This window comes from Prenolepis imparis, unplaced genomic scaffold (genome assembly GCF_030444845.1).
Source record: "Prenolepis imparis isolate NDT839.2.m4 unplaced genomic scaffold, iyPreImpa1.0 SCAF_11, whole genome shotgun sequence".
Lineage (NCBI taxonomy): Eukaryota > Metazoa > Arthropoda > Insecta > Hymenoptera > Formicidae > Prenolepis > Prenolepis imparis.
In genome coordinates, this window is record NW_028141169.1 from 5,588,912 (window position 1) to 5,604,310 (window position 15,399).

Below are 15,399 nucleotides of genomic sequence, written 5' to 3' on the forward strand. Positions count from 1 at the left end.
GATATAGTCTCTTGTTTTATTCGCATTTAGGCAGTTACATATTTACATAGATATCATGAACAGTAATGCTTAGGTACAATACTAAGTGTGGAGCCATTTTACATACCTACATCGTGATATATACAAAAATGTATGTGTCGAACTCATTGTCTTTTTAAGAATTGTCGTGACATTACATTGATTAACTGGAAAATAAGTTATCTTTTTGAGTGATATACTGTATCGATCAGTAATACATTGGGATTGTAATGCCATAAGATAAATATTAATTAAATGCTTACTAAAACATGACAGTGGTATACAAGACATGGCAAGTTGACGGCAGTTTACACATATTTGCCAGCCGTAATCGTATATAGGATGTATTAAAAGTCGCATATTATTTCTCAAGTATTTAAGGAATGCGTAATTAAGAGAAACATTTCGGCTTTTGATGCATCCAGTGTACTTAAAGTTATTCACTGTATATTTTAGTTTCATTTATATATATATACTAACATATAAAGTCGTATTCACATATGCGTGCATTTCAGTAATTTATATGTGTAGCTCATAATATACCTTTTATCTCTCTCTTGACTTTAATTTATATATATTTTAATCTCTAATTTATTTTTATTTTATTTACGTCAGCTCGTTTTGGCAAACTGCTTAGCTGTGTCGAGGCAAATTCGTTGATAGCGAAAATCTGTTCACAATCTTGTCAAATCATAATAATATATAAGTATCTAATTCTTATTTCGCTTTTATTGAAAATATCGAATTATAAATTTCATCGATGAATCCTACGTACAATAAATACGTGATAAATGAATACTCGTAATTATTCGTGATAACATCTAGAGTGAAGTGATTAGAGACACGTAACTGAAGTTATTGAGTTCTTTAATCAACAATGGAATAATCATGTTCACGAATTTTCGCCAGAGGTTATTAACAAAATATTATATTACAATACTTATATATTTTTTATTGCTCTTAGGATCTATTGGCTTAAGAGATCGCCCGACAGGACGTTTATATATAGGCGCATAATAATTCATTTTCATAACTTATATTTTTAAATAACTTTTAAATATATCTTACGTTCGCAATAATTTATATCAGACTCTATAAACATAAAGAGAGATAGTATATATCGATAAATATACGCGTTTATAAAGACAGAGCGGAAATATATTCCTATTGATTTCCAGTGGAATGTAAAATGATTTCTTTGGGACGTAACGCGATTCTGTTTACATTAATGTCCAAAAATAATGATACGCAAAGAGACGAACGTTTCAGTCTTCAAGGATGAATTTTCTTCGTTTAAAAATAAATGAAATCGATTATGTTCGTCGTGGAGAAGATATGTAAAAGATAAATCTCAAGAAGGAATGTTTTTAATATGTTTTGCGATACAAATAAATGCTTTTAAATCGTGCTTCCCAACTTTTCATATTCTTTTTTTTATAGCGTTTTTATTACAATTTAAATATAATTCTGCTTAAAGCCATTTTCCGTTCAATTTAAAGCACCAACATTGACAACATTTAATAACGTGATGCTTTTAACGGTATATCGTAATAACGTTCTTTCCAGCACATATAGCAAATAAGTCTCTATTGCCCTCTTTTCCTCATCAAACTATAACAATATAACGTTCTTTCAACTTTCTTGGACGAATACTAGATTTTCATTTTGTTCCTTTTTTTTTTATTAATCAGGGACAATATGAGCGTGCACAATTATAAGAAAACGTCCCAAACTATGTGACATATGTGTTGGAAAATTATGACTTTAAGTAGTTAGAAACTGTGTTAAGATTGGCGGGTTTTTCTTTGTTACACAAGGAACATTCGAGGCAAGAAGGTGAATGAGTTCTCGCGACGATACGACGAGGAAACTATTACAGCGAAGTAGTTTTGGTCAACTTCTTTTTTTTTGGATATTCTTTATCTATATAAATCGGACATCGTAATAACTGTGCAATATATTATTTCACAGTAATACGCGCACTCCTTTCGTGTGCGCGTTATATAATTTACTAACAGGCATCCCGGGTGCGTTTACATATGTATGTCAGGTAATTGTCCGACTAATCACGATTTGTATTCTCTGTCTCACGCGCACTTGTCTCATTATCGCGTATTTTGTCACAGTGAGTCACGATCAATTTTTTTCGAATTCTTAGCGACACGATGCGCAACACTGTTTCTTGTACAGCGGCACCTTGCACATGTTCATTATTTTCACTCTGCTGCACAATTGCGAATGGTCCTTGCAATCTTCTGCAAATATTGTTAACGAAATAATGTGTTATCGTTATTATTAATTGTAATATAATCATATTATCTTTAATCTATACATTATTAAAGATTGATATGAAATTAATATTAGCATATCAATAATTATGATAATTAGTACAAAGGCTAAAAAAATCTTAAGAATTGATATAGAAAAATTTACCGGGAGATTGAGGACAAGGCAGACCTCTGCACGTTTTCATCACAGGAGGTCGTGGTATATCTCTACAAGCGTTTCCCGCCGGTTTTTTTGTGCCAAACCAGACGCATTGTAGAATCCTATATTTGGTACCATCTTCTTCGCAAGACGCAGTACACTGTGCAAGATAGGTGTGTTAGATAATGTCATTAGCATAAGTATCGTCTTATTATCGCATCGAATTTTTATTCTTATTTACCTCCGTCCATTCGCCAACTCTCCAGACGCCTTTGCAAGCGTCATTATAACATTCTTGTCTTTGTAACGGCCTCGTCGCTTCATCGCACTTGCTCGGATCCAACAACGTGGCGTTTTCACGACCATCATCTTCCGTGTCGTACGCCAAGCGGCAGCTAATGTCTCGTTTCTGCATCGCCGTCTTCCAATTGAAACATCTTGACGTTTCGCACGGGGTCCACTCTGTGGCGTGCCATTGAGGACACCTGCCCGATCCGCAGGGTCTCACTTTCTGGGGTACCGGATGTCCAGCGTCCTCGCATAATTTTTGACCGATAACAGTTCCCGGCGAAACGTGCTTGGAATCGCCGTCCATTCTCATTGATCGTACTGTACACTGTGCACCTCGCATCTGTAAAAATGTACGTCTCGTAATAAGTAATTTTGATATTTTTGCTATTATAATGTATAAAAGTTGTTATTTTTAATATATTGTTTATTTACATAAATTGATTTCAAAAAGATTTCAAAATAGTATTATATGAAAGAAAAAAAATAATAAGTAAAAAAATAAACATATAAAATTGTAATATATATCAAGAATTTTTAAAGTTATTTTTAATCATAATTTATCTTAAAATATATTTCTTAGATAATTGCTTAACAACAATATTAATTGTTTTTACAGATTTTAAAAAAATAAACTTAAAGAATTATAAATTTTCAAATTAAAATTAATCACAAAATTAATCTTACCTGTTAATCATAGAAGTTAATCACGGAAAAATGGTCTTACCTGGAATCCGCTTCCTCCGCAAGTTTGAGAACATTTCGACCAGTCGGTCGTGACCCATTCGAACACCAGAACATTGTCCGTAGCTGCATTATAAGTCCTTCGTTTAATTATTGAACCACTTAACCATCATCAAGGCAATGTAACTCATCTAATCAAAAATCTTACCTAATACAGTGAGTGATTCCACATCAGGATCCTTCGTTGTATTATCTTCTCTCATTATAGTGGAGGTCAAAACGTTCGCGGATTTATCTTCATCGGTCGAATGTTGCTTCTCTATAGAGGTCTCTTTTAGATTAACTAAGGAGGTCTTCTCTATAGAACCAGCATGATTCGCTCGATTGCGAGATAAGTTTCTTATATCTTCGTCAGGATCCTCCTCAACAATACTCGACTTCCGATCATTTATCAACGTCGCATCTTCCTTCGCTTTATTTTCCAGGTCTCTACTAGTCGGAAATCGTACGATTGTATAATCTGTCGTGTGATTTTCTACATATGATTCGATTTTTCGCTTATCCAACTCTTCTTCGAACGCATCACTATACTCAATTGTCCTGTTTGCGTGATTTAAATTACGGTCCGATTCCGGTATCCTTAACTGCTCCTCGAGACTTCTAGACATCATTGTCGAGGTGATGATCGATGAATCTTTAGTTCTCAAGTTTCCATGAGCGTTGTGATTGATGGACTTATCACTATCGTCAGCAAAATTGCTCCCCTCCTTGAATATTTCCTTTCTCGTGCTCGACTCTTCGACGTAATATACGTCCATCCCACTATTTCGCGTAGACGTGATGGACTCAGTCATAACTCTGCTCTGAACGTGACTTTTGGGCGTGGTACTCCATTGATCTTTGTGCTCATTTCGCGACTCTTGCCACTGCCGTTTCACATTTTTTAGCGATTCTTCGATATAATCGATATCGGACTTCGTGGTAAGCTCGGTATCCACTTTCTCCATTACATTGGACATCGATTTGACGCCGTCGCCGTGTTGTAACCCGAATATAGATTCGTTCAGGTCATAGGGATCGACATCGATGAATATCCGTTCTTCGTCTGGGCCAAAGGTCTCGTCGGGAATGGCAGTGTTGCGATACAGACTGTCAAAGTTATCCTCGAGACTTTGATACATAAAGTCGGTCTTTTTATTAGGGATTCTATGCTTCGTCGTCGCCGATCCTTTGTGTTCATCTCCGAATGGCGTGGTAGCGGCCTTGTGATTATTACTCGTGCCTATTTCGCTGCGAAACGGCCAATAGGCCTGTCATAAAGCGCGTTAATATTGAACATTAAATTTGACAGAATGTAACGAATATATATCAGTCGAATCAGTAAAGCGTCGAAAATTTATTATACTGGAGCGGTAGAAATACAGATACAGATAGACAGACGCGCGTCACATGTTCGTCAAGTTTGCTCACATATTAACGTCTTACCTTCAAGCTCGATATCAAGTAACTCATGTGTGGCACAAGAGCAGAAGCACTTGACAGAGCGGGTGACTCCACAGACTCATGATATCCCGGCTGATTGACAGTCAAATATCGAATAGTCGACATCAAGGAAAGTCCACGAGTGCAAAGCAAAGAATATAGAACCATCACCAGAAAGTTAGTTTAACAAGTTTCATGCGTACGCGATTTGTTAAGCAATGTCAAGATACACGCAAAGAGTTAGTAAGAGACAATTTATGCTAATAGAATCTGTTTTCTCGCGTACCTGATTGAAAGAAGTAACAGTGTGTTCTTTTTGCATCACCGTGGCATCTGACGGAGCGGGACTTGTTTTCTGCTTCTTTTGCGGTTTTCTCGTTGGTTTGCTATTAGGAAACCCACGTTCATGGCTGAGATCCTCGCTATCAAAACGCTTTCCATAAATCGCTACAAAAAAACGACCAATATTGTGAAACTAAATATCCATTATTAATAATTTTTATCATTTTTAGAATTTAATGTTTGTTTTTTATCATTTTTTCGAAATTCTTTTCGATCTTTAAAATAATATTTTAAAATAGATAAAAGTACTACAATTAAAGGCACGAAAAAATTTTGTATCGCTATTTATATAAACGAGGGATTGTATAATTTACTTAAAAAATATATATATTTTATATATATTTATATACAAATTTATTAAATATATATATGTATAATTTATTTTTGAAAAATATATTTTTTTTAAGTAAAAATAATTTTTTTGATAAAAGTCCGGTAATTTCTCTCACCTGCATGATCGGTGTAACTTTCGCCCGAATTCGCTGGTGCAGAATCGAGATTTGCATTCCGTTGTAGGTGAACGGAATTGCCGAGTCGTAAATATTCTTCACTACTTATCTGCTCTTTGGAGCGAAATTTTACTATCAACTGCGTCTCTGCGTGCGAATCTCCAGCTAGAAAATTACCATCGCATTTCTCACAGTAACATATCGAAATCGAGATGAAATATAGAATATGACAAGCGAGACAGATCGCTTACCAATACAGGCATAAATCCCCGAATCCGAAGAAACTATATCGATTATCTTCAAAGCTCCCTTCCTGCTAATCTTGTATTTTCTTGATTTCCGTACTTCTTTGTTGTCTTTCGTCCATACGATCTGCGCTCTGATAACGTTATTATATTGCAGCTATCCTAATCACATACATAGATATTATTCTAATAAAATCTAAAAGCAAAGCTTGCACTTACTTGTCGAATTTTCTGACAGGACAGCGAATTTTGATAGAAGCTGTCCCTTGAAAAATCTTGGCGATTCCGCCGATTCTTAAATCCACCTTAGCATTGATATCCGTTTGATTGTACGTTGTATTCAAACTAGTGATTATTGGTAGCGCACTTAAGTCGGAATCGTGACAGGTTCTAGTATTGCAAGGTTTCTCACTAGATGGTTTTTGAGGTGGACACTCGCGTTCCTCACGACTCTGCTTGCGACCTTGCGCCATTATTTGTTCGCAGACTACATCTCGCTTCTTTACACCACCGCCACACGTTCTTGAACACTAAAAATAATTCACGTCGTCATTGACATTTAGAGCATTTTGAAACGCACTTTACATTAATAAATGAATTAATAATAATTAATAACATACTGTTATACTATTATAAATAAACATAATATATCCGATAGCTATAATCTTGAAATTTTAGATTAATAATTCAATATGTAAGAAAAAAAATTCGTATAGAAAAATTCGTTAAGAAAAATAATGTTAGAAATTAATAAAAATGACTGAAATATCTATATTATTTAAATTTTTCCATTTCCGTGCATAATTACTTTGAGATGAGATTTTTCTTTTTCAAAACTGTGAACAGATATTTCTGATTCTTATTAAGTACTTCTATAAAATTGTGATTTGCCACATGAAGAGAATAATTTGTATCGCTATTCCTCTTCGTGTACAACAAAGAGTTTCCTTCCCTCTTCATTGTTAAATTCATACACGACATGTACAAATATACCTTGCCCCATTCCCCCGTGCTCCACTTGATAGGACAATCCCAGACATTGCAGTATCGTCTGTCGGCGGGTGGCGGTTGCGGACACATGTAATTTGGAACGGGCACTGCTTTGCCAGTTCCGTGTGTCACCTCGTGGATGCAGGTAACGTCACGTGTCTGTATACCAATACCGCAAGGGCTCATGCATGTAGAGAATTCGCTATAGTTCCACCTGCGGACGCAGATAATGACACATTTGTCAGGAAAGATAACGCGGAGGTATGTCTGAGAGTTTGTGTGTGCGTCACAGCATAATTACATTTTTGCCAGCCACACATGTATAGCAAAATTACAAGTACAGTTTACGTAGTAATATATGTCGTGTGTGCAAAGCGTATATCATTCTCTAATATTTTAAATTTGTTGCAAAAATAGAATAAAAAAATAGAGATTATACAATGAGAAAAGAGCCAATAAATCGTCGAAACAGGTAAATTTTTTCTTCTGCAAGTCTTTGTTCCTCATATTAACATACGCATCTAACAGAGATATTCGTAAAACCGTACTGTGTTCTCTCGTTAAGATAATTTAAAATATTTAAAAAATTTAATGAAAAAAAGATCGTTTCTTACAAGCGAGAGCAAAGGTTGATACGTTCGATAGTCTAAGTTATCGTGATAGCATAGCAGGGTATATACCTGGGATTAAACAAGTATTATGTAACGTGAAGCACATCCTAACATTTAGGCATTAAATCAATATCTGTTAATCAATTTAGTTGCAATTACTTTACCTGGGCGGACACGGATGGTCGTTACAAACTCGTATTCTTGCCTCTGGTTTCGTTTCCGCGGTGCACAGAAGCGGCATCACGGTTTTCCCTGTGTCGTCACGCACGCAGTTTATAATAAGATCCTGAACACCTATAAAAGAGATACGTGTATATGTAATCTGTATAAACGCACAGGATCCGCCGTAAACTACAGATAATCTACCCCGGACCGTACGTTCGCCCCTTTGTATCGCGTTAGTCGACACAGACTAATCTTAATACGATTATACTTGAGCGCTGTTAATTGCACAATGACATCGATTTTGCCAGGCTATGATGTCGACGAATTAAATTCGTTTCGCTAATCCTATTCGATAAACGATTCATGCCAGCTTTGCACAAACTGTGTATACGGCTCTCATGTTTCGTTTATAAACACTGCATAAAAAGTCACAAAATATCCCGAAAATAGGAAAAATTATTAAATTATTTTACTAAATTGAAAAAAATATTCAGATGTATCTCATCTAATTAAAATATGAAAATGCATATTTAAGTAGTAAAAATATAGGATTTTAGGTTTCGAAAACTACGTAACACTTTAAAAAGATAATGGATAGAATTGAATTTTATTCGAATGGAAGATATAAATACTTTTTAAAAAATAAGTCGATAATTTTCCGAACTCCTTTCCCCTCGTTTTTTAATATAAGAACATATTTAAAGCTGGCTTTAGTTGAAGCTATATCTATCATTTCAAAATCCATATATGATAGGTCGAATCTGAAACCTGGACCACCCCGGGTGGTGATTTCTTATCCGTTCGAGACTCCCTAGAATATCAGAAGCAATCTTGGCAAACAATAGTCGCGCGTTCGTTACCTCCTAAGCAAGTGGCACTGCAGGGGGTGTAGCCAGTTTCCCTCCACGAGTACGTAGTCTGTACATCGCTACCCGGGGCGACTTTGATGCTGCTGTCGTAGCTGCTTCCGACGGAACTGCCCGACGATGATCTACTACTATATGTATCTGTCAAACTCGACTCGGCGTATCCGCTCTCGCCGTTCGTGCCGATCCTGTAGGAGAGACTGTTTTCCAGCAAACCGCACGGCTCCATCGTGCACTTCTCCGTCTCGATCGGCTTCTGACCGGAGCACTGGCTGTCGGGCAGTTTGGCGATGGTCTGACTGAACTCGAGGAATATCTTGCAGTGTACCTCCCTATGCCTGACACCCTCGCCGCAGGTGATGCTGCAAGGGGACCATTCCTCGGCGATGAACCTGAAGTCGAAAAATCTCATTGAACTCGAATTGATCTCTTCCGAACTGGCATAAGTTATAACGCGATAAAAAGATGCATCCGACCGGAAACTCCGGTAACTGGGATTTTAGGTCACGGAAGGATGAAAAATGCGATGGGCGCGCAAGATTCGGTAACCCACTTTCGAGCTACGAGCACTTAAGAGAGATTTAAAGCGTATATAAATTATTTTTTATTTCAAATATGTGACTGTAAAAAAATTTGTCTAATTTTTTTCTACCGAGAAAAGACAATCTTCAACTTCACTCGAGATTGTAATAGAAATTTGACGTATAGCTTACAAAACATCTTGCAAATACATGTGCCTTGTAATTAAAATATTTAACTCTGTATTTAATTTGATGGGATCACTCAAAGCCATAAACACACACAAATATTATATTATATTTAATTATGCGAGTATGTGTGTATTCGTAAAAATAGTGATGTAAAGAAATGCAGTGGACATTTATTTTATCAACTGTAATCCTAGAAATATCCAATATAATACTCAGATTAAATAAAGTATTTAAATGTACATTTTTTTTCATTACATTTCATTTTTGTGTGCTATAATGACATTATTTTAACATGATCTAAATCTATGTTCTATATGTGCGTGAAAGAGATTTAATTAATGAAACTTCGCATGTCCATTACATTACTTTCAATATCTTTATTTAACAAATATTTCGAACGGAAATTAAATGAATATTGTTTCACACGTTTATTGTTTTTCTGCATACAATGTGCATTTATTTCTATTGTACATGTTTCTATTGTATATTCTACATAATTTAATCAAAACATTTTAATTGATTTGTGGGTGGATAATTTTTCACGTCAGTAAGTAATTTGTTAGCTACAAATACTTCGATTATTTTACTAATTTCAGAAAAAGGATTTCGATGTATATCGTTCACAATGTTATTTCACATCAATGCTTCATGAATCCGGATATTTCTGTTTTCTACGCTATACGTCAAATTCCGTTAAGCTCTATTTATTGGAAATTATTTAAAATCAATTTTTCTCTTTTTGAGATAAAGCGAAACAAAAATTCTTTAGAAGACAACAAATTTCAAGTAATTTAAATAACTATAACTTTATTTGGGAAGGATTAGAGAACTGCGATTACAACTGTGCTTAAGTAAATGCAGCTAAAGTTTTGTCCTCACTCATCCTCGTACAAAATAGATTTGTGACAGATGAAATCGTTTTGATAACGGGAGGGTGAAATGACGCGTTATAGGTGCTAAAGCTACGAGGAAATTGTCAGATAATACCACACACAGAGAGAAAGTTATAAATGCTGACTGAAGAGAATCTAGGTCCAATATCTTATAGAATTTCGCTACGATGGTAATGGCTGTTCTAAAACTGTAGCAATTGTTCTCGAATTGCGATCGATGTTACATATTCCGCGAAGATTATAGCGAAACGGAAAGTTAATACGAACTGAAAATCTGATGAATTAATCATTTGGTAGTTTTGCGGAGATTATCTAAATTGAACCTTAAATTAAATCAAAATAGTTATTTATTTTTTTCAAATTTTGTTGTGGAAAAAAAATACGTTATCTGTCTGTATCCCATCGAGATAAATTTACGAAACACTTTTCAATTTCAATCGTTATAAATAGAAAAAGGATACTGGAGGATCAATTTTATTACTGACCAATATTATTTAATAAAAATTTTCAACTCTAAATTTCAACAAATCCTGAAAGATACAATAGCTTTAATTATAAGCTTTAAAAATTTAATTATGAATATAAGAGAAAAATCTTTAATGCGCTAATTTGCTATAGTATTATTTGGCTATTATATATATATGTAGTTTTTTCGATTCATTTTCTCACAATTTTCTATTCCTGTCTGCCAGATTGACTTGTAGTTATTAGATTATCCGCGTGCACAGCGATTGTTTAAAATGAAAACTTAATAAGATCTATAATGTCAATACATTGTAAAATACTCGACAGTTGAAAACATATATAAATATGCAGTGTATAGGATATATTTGAGAGTATACTACTTACGTTGATTCGGAAGGTATTGGTTGGTCCATCAATTTCTCTGACACCGGGGATAGCGGATACGGTTGCACTAGGGGCTGCGTCATACCGTCTCCATCTAAATAACATTTCGTATGCCGTCTCATTCTCTATGCATATTCCCTTTGCACACGATAACCGCGTCTCCCGATATTTTTCCGGCTCGCCTGGGACTTTATTTCTAAAGTTTGTTCCGCACGATAAAGCCCGTCAAATCCTTAGTAACAGTTTATAAATTGTCGAAACTTTGCTATTGTTCGACCAACGAACCATACACGCTGTATTCGATCAACTATTGTTGATTATATCGTAAGACTTAATATAATGCAAAGAATACTTATCAGTAATAAAAAAAATTTTTTTAAATTATTTTAATGATTTGAATCTAAAATTTAGTATCGTATTTCAAGATAAGTAATGATTTGCAGGCCTTGAACGTGAATTTTGGAAGAATTCTTATAAGAATGCGTTTTGAAAGAAATGTATGTCCTTTCCAACTTATACCCGATAAAGAATCTATAAATATTGATAATTATTTGTTCAGAAATTGGATATGAAATCTCTCCAACAAAGTTTGGGATTTGAGAAGCCGAATTCATTAGTTTTCATTGTAGGTTCGCCTCTGATTCTCTGCGTAATTAAGTTATGGAATATTGCATATGAATTTTCAGATATCGTCGCTTATGGCACGTTAAATTGCCGTTCAATCCAATACGAGTTTAATTCAGACATAACGCAATTACACATGGGACAAGCGACGCTCGTCTTGCATTCCTGTTCGGTATGAGGACGTTCCGCGGGGTCGCAGTCCCTAGAGATGGCACCAACACCATCTCTGCATTCGATCGTCCTCGTCCGTATTCCGGTGCCACAGGTCACGGAGCACTGCATAAATAAAAAGTTAAAATGCACACTTCACGTGGAATTGTAATGAGACGCAATACGGGCCGATAAGAAGCGCGAAATAATACAGACGATTTATAAAAATTCTAGCGAAATTCACATTTCGGAGATGCGTGAATTAACAATTTACGAACGCAAAACAATTACGTTTATTCAAGTAGATCTCAATAGAGATAATTAATAATATATGGTGACATATATGCGCAGCTAGATACAGAAATTGCATAATAATTCAACATTGTCTTCTGATTAGACCATGAACACGTGTGATACATGTGTTGTCAATATTTTTCTTAATGAAAAAGTACGTGGCATAAAAAGAATCTTATATAACTTATAATTTATTCGAAGACGAAATTCCAGATTCTCGTTCTTTTTCGAAAGTAGGGAAAGCAATCGAAACTCCTCGCGGCGCATTAATGGCCCGGTACTTCGCACTACATTCCATGGCAGGCTAATATCGAAGCACGGTTTAATTTAAAATTCCGGATTGCTATTTTCGGTTCTCATTTCGTCGAAGCCGAAAAGTCTCATTCGAGGCATGTTGCACTCTCAAAGTTTCTCGCTTGCAATGAATCTGAAAGAGAGGAGAGAGAGAAGAGAGGAAAGTACCGGGACAAAGACGGATCCGGCAAAAGGAAAATCGGCGGAAAAGAGATAATGGAGGAAGGAAAGAGAGAAGGAAATACGAAAATGTGGAAGACAATAAAGAAAGTGCTCGGATGTGGGGAGCTATCGTTCAGGACGTCGAAGGTGGAAAGGTGACAGACGAAAGGAAAAGCGGAAACCTACTCAACTTAGCCACCGTGCAACTTAACTCCCCCTTCTCCCTCTCCAAACCACCCTTCATCCCCCTTTTCATCCCGGACCTTCGCTCTTCTTCATCCTTCATTTCTTTCCCTCTGTCTTTGCTTTTCATGGTCGAGCTATATAACTTGGAAAGAGTCTCGATAGCAAAGGGGAGAGAGAGGGAGTGCTTTAAGGAGCAACCCTCCGCTTTCAGTTCAATATTTGCATGGCTCCCGGGCGCTCACAAAAGAGAGAAATCTATCAATTCCTGTCTTCTCTCAGGGGCGCTTCCCTGAGCTCCACGGATGAAATCATTACCGTGCTACGCTGACGGGCACCGAGACCTTTATGTATCGCTATCAGAAAGAGCGCCATTCGGGATACTACCGGTTCTCGAAAGCGAACGGGGACGGGCCATTGTGTATCGATCAGAAATGAAGCGCCGTAAATCATGGGTACCGCACACTTTTGCCTGCACATGACTGGGAAGATTTATCCGCTTTACCTGCGTATTCCGCGTAATACACTCATTGATGCGAATGTGTGCGAATGAACGTAATGGGATAGCGATTTGTTTATTTGCGCGAGATAAATAACATTCTTCAGAAGATAGAGATGATATCGTTTATATCTGTCTAATCGTGCAAATATACTCTATTGTAGGTACTATACGTATCGCTCGTAAGCTCTCTTTTAAAAAAAGATTTGTGACCTGCAACGAAATCTTATTCCTTTGAGAATAAAGTGGAATCATTATTTAGATGTTAAAAATACATAAATTTTCGTATTAAACACTATAGATAGATTTTCTTATTAATATATTTAAATTTTTTTATGAAGTAATTTATATTTCTAATGAGAAAAAAATTAATCATGATTGACTTGAATAAAACTTTATTATTTTTATTATCTGATACTCTTTCGAATTATATCGAAAGAATATCAGGCATAATAAAGTAATAAAATTTTATTCAAGTGAATTATGATTAATTTTTTTTCATTAGAAATATAAATTAATTTATAAAAGAATTAAATATATGTTAATGAGAAAATCTATTTATAATTTTTAACACAAAAAATTGTGCATTTTTAGCATTAAGTGATTTTCTGATATTCTGTGCAAACAGGTTGAGAGAAAAAAAAAGAAATAAACTTTGAGATCTCATGTATAAAGCGGACTATCGCAATATATGGTCAGCAAAATATTGCGCCTTACACATGCGGCGGATATCGCAATAAATACACATCTAGTGCAACGGGTCGCATTTAGCGACCTCATGAATAAAGCATGACGTTTACATTCCGCAGGGAAGTTGCGGAGATTTTTCCCTTCACGTATCTGCCGAGAAACTTTAGTTCGCTCAAGAGACGGAAGACGTTCACGAAAACTCGTACGAACACCATTCTTTACTGTTATCTTCCCGGACGTTCATCGTCATGTTCTTATTTATGCAACGAGGTTGCATTCTCGAGGATCATATAAGTAGCCATTTTACCCACAGCGGGAATTCGCAACGTATAACTGGACAAAGAGTTTGCGATTCACAAGGATTTTCTAACGCAATTGACTCTTAAACAAATCTGTCTCCAAGAATATCTTTTCTGAACACATGCGTTTCTCTTTCTCTCTCTGAAACTTTTATCTTTTTATGATCGTTATAAATACTATCATAATTGCATGTATAATTGCAATTTGGTAATTTAACCCTTTCTGTCAATGAATGAATATTCGATACCCAAATTAACTTTAAATGTTAAAAATATGTCGGAATTTTTCTTCCTTGAGCAGCTGCTATAAAAAAAATTAAAATGTATCGAAAACATGCAGTTAACACCCGGGCATCCATATATTAAAAGATACAAAATTATGCATTGACAGAAAGGGTTAATGCGAACGATCTGGAAAACAATAAAAAAATATTTGAGGATTTCGAATCTCGCATTGAATCCTTTCGTACAGAGCGTAGCTCGATTGAAAGAACCGAGATGTTCGCTCAAGCGTCGAGAGAGTTGGAGGAATTCCAAGTAGATAAGTACCGCGCGTTGTCGGTCATGTAAAGTCGTGCGACACTTTTATTGCGGAATAAATTTGAATAACATCCTAAAGAAAGTGAAAAACGTTCGATGGCGGTTCAAAGTACGCGTTCACCTCAGAAGTGGAAGTTTGTCGAATGTTAAAGCGCTCGCATCCATCATAAAGTTACCCAAACAATGTCTAACTCGCATGTGTGGCTCGCGTTTGTCGCATCACCAGAAATTCGGAATAGCGTGTGCAACTGTTATATCACGTACGTTCTAATCTTGACGAGATTCTCTTTCAATTCGCGAGTGCCGCATCGTTGTTCGTTACTTCACGTCAGCAAATTTCGAGGCAATCATAGGCGATTCGTGAGGCACTAGAGTCGCGATGAGTCCTGCACAATGAAAATTCTGGAAGGCTTCCAGGTAATATATCGATTTTCGTGTAAGCGTCTATTGCGATGAGAAACTGGACCGATGAGAGAGAGAAAGAAAGCGGGCCGTCGAACGTTGTGCCAGAAAGTATGCCGGAAAACTGACATAAGCGAGTCGACTCGTTCGAGTATTATGCAATATGTACCGTGCCTGTTTGAACTGCATGTATTCACACGCGACGAAACATCGGTAAATGCACATTCCGGTTACCATCGCCGC

At 36.0% G+C, this 15,399-nt stretch overlaps 1 protein-coding gene across 3 annotated transcripts in view; it reads right to left on the reverse strand.

Moving 5' to 3' along the window:
- The window catches only part of Nolo (ADAMTS-like no long nerve cord), a 194,055-nt gene continuing 178,656 nt past the window's right edge, over positions 1 to 15,399 (reverse strand). Inside the window, exons 10-24 of one of the 3 annotated variants that reach the window (XM_083049037.1) lie at positions 11,778 to 11,919; positions 11,020 to 11,113; positions 8,562 to 8,959; positions 7,701 to 7,830; positions 6,929 to 7,139; positions 6,155 to 6,465; positions 5,942 to 6,069; positions 5,691 to 5,855; positions 5,186 to 5,346; positions 4,903 to 4,992; positions 3,626 to 4,727; positions 3,461 to 3,543; positions 2,687 to 3,076; positions 2,452 to 2,605; positions 1 to 2,273 (exon numbers count right to left, since the gene is read on the reverse strand). In XM_083049037.1, the coding sequence (XP_082905163.1) occupies positions 2,173 to 2,273; positions 2,452 to 2,605; positions 2,687 to 3,076; positions 3,461 to 3,543; positions 3,626 to 4,727; positions 4,903 to 4,992; positions 5,186 to 5,346; positions 5,691 to 5,855; positions 5,942 to 6,069; positions 6,155 to 6,465; positions 6,929 to 7,139; positions 7,701 to 7,830; positions 8,562 to 8,959; positions 11,020 to 11,113; positions 11,778 to 11,919 (3,660 nt within the window). In that variant the 3' untranslated portion in view covers positions 1 to 2,172. The remainder of the gene's footprint in view (positions 2,274 to 2,451; positions 2,606 to 2,686; positions 3,077 to 3,460; positions 3,544 to 3,625; positions 4,728 to 4,902; positions 4,993 to 5,185; positions 5,347 to 5,690; positions 5,856 to 5,941; positions 6,070 to 6,154; positions 6,466 to 6,928; positions 7,140 to 7,700; positions 7,831 to 8,561; positions 8,960 to 11,019; positions 11,114 to 11,777; positions 11,920 to 15,399) is intronic. The other 2 variants (XM_083049038.1, XM_083049039.1) reach the window with 2 other exon arrangements.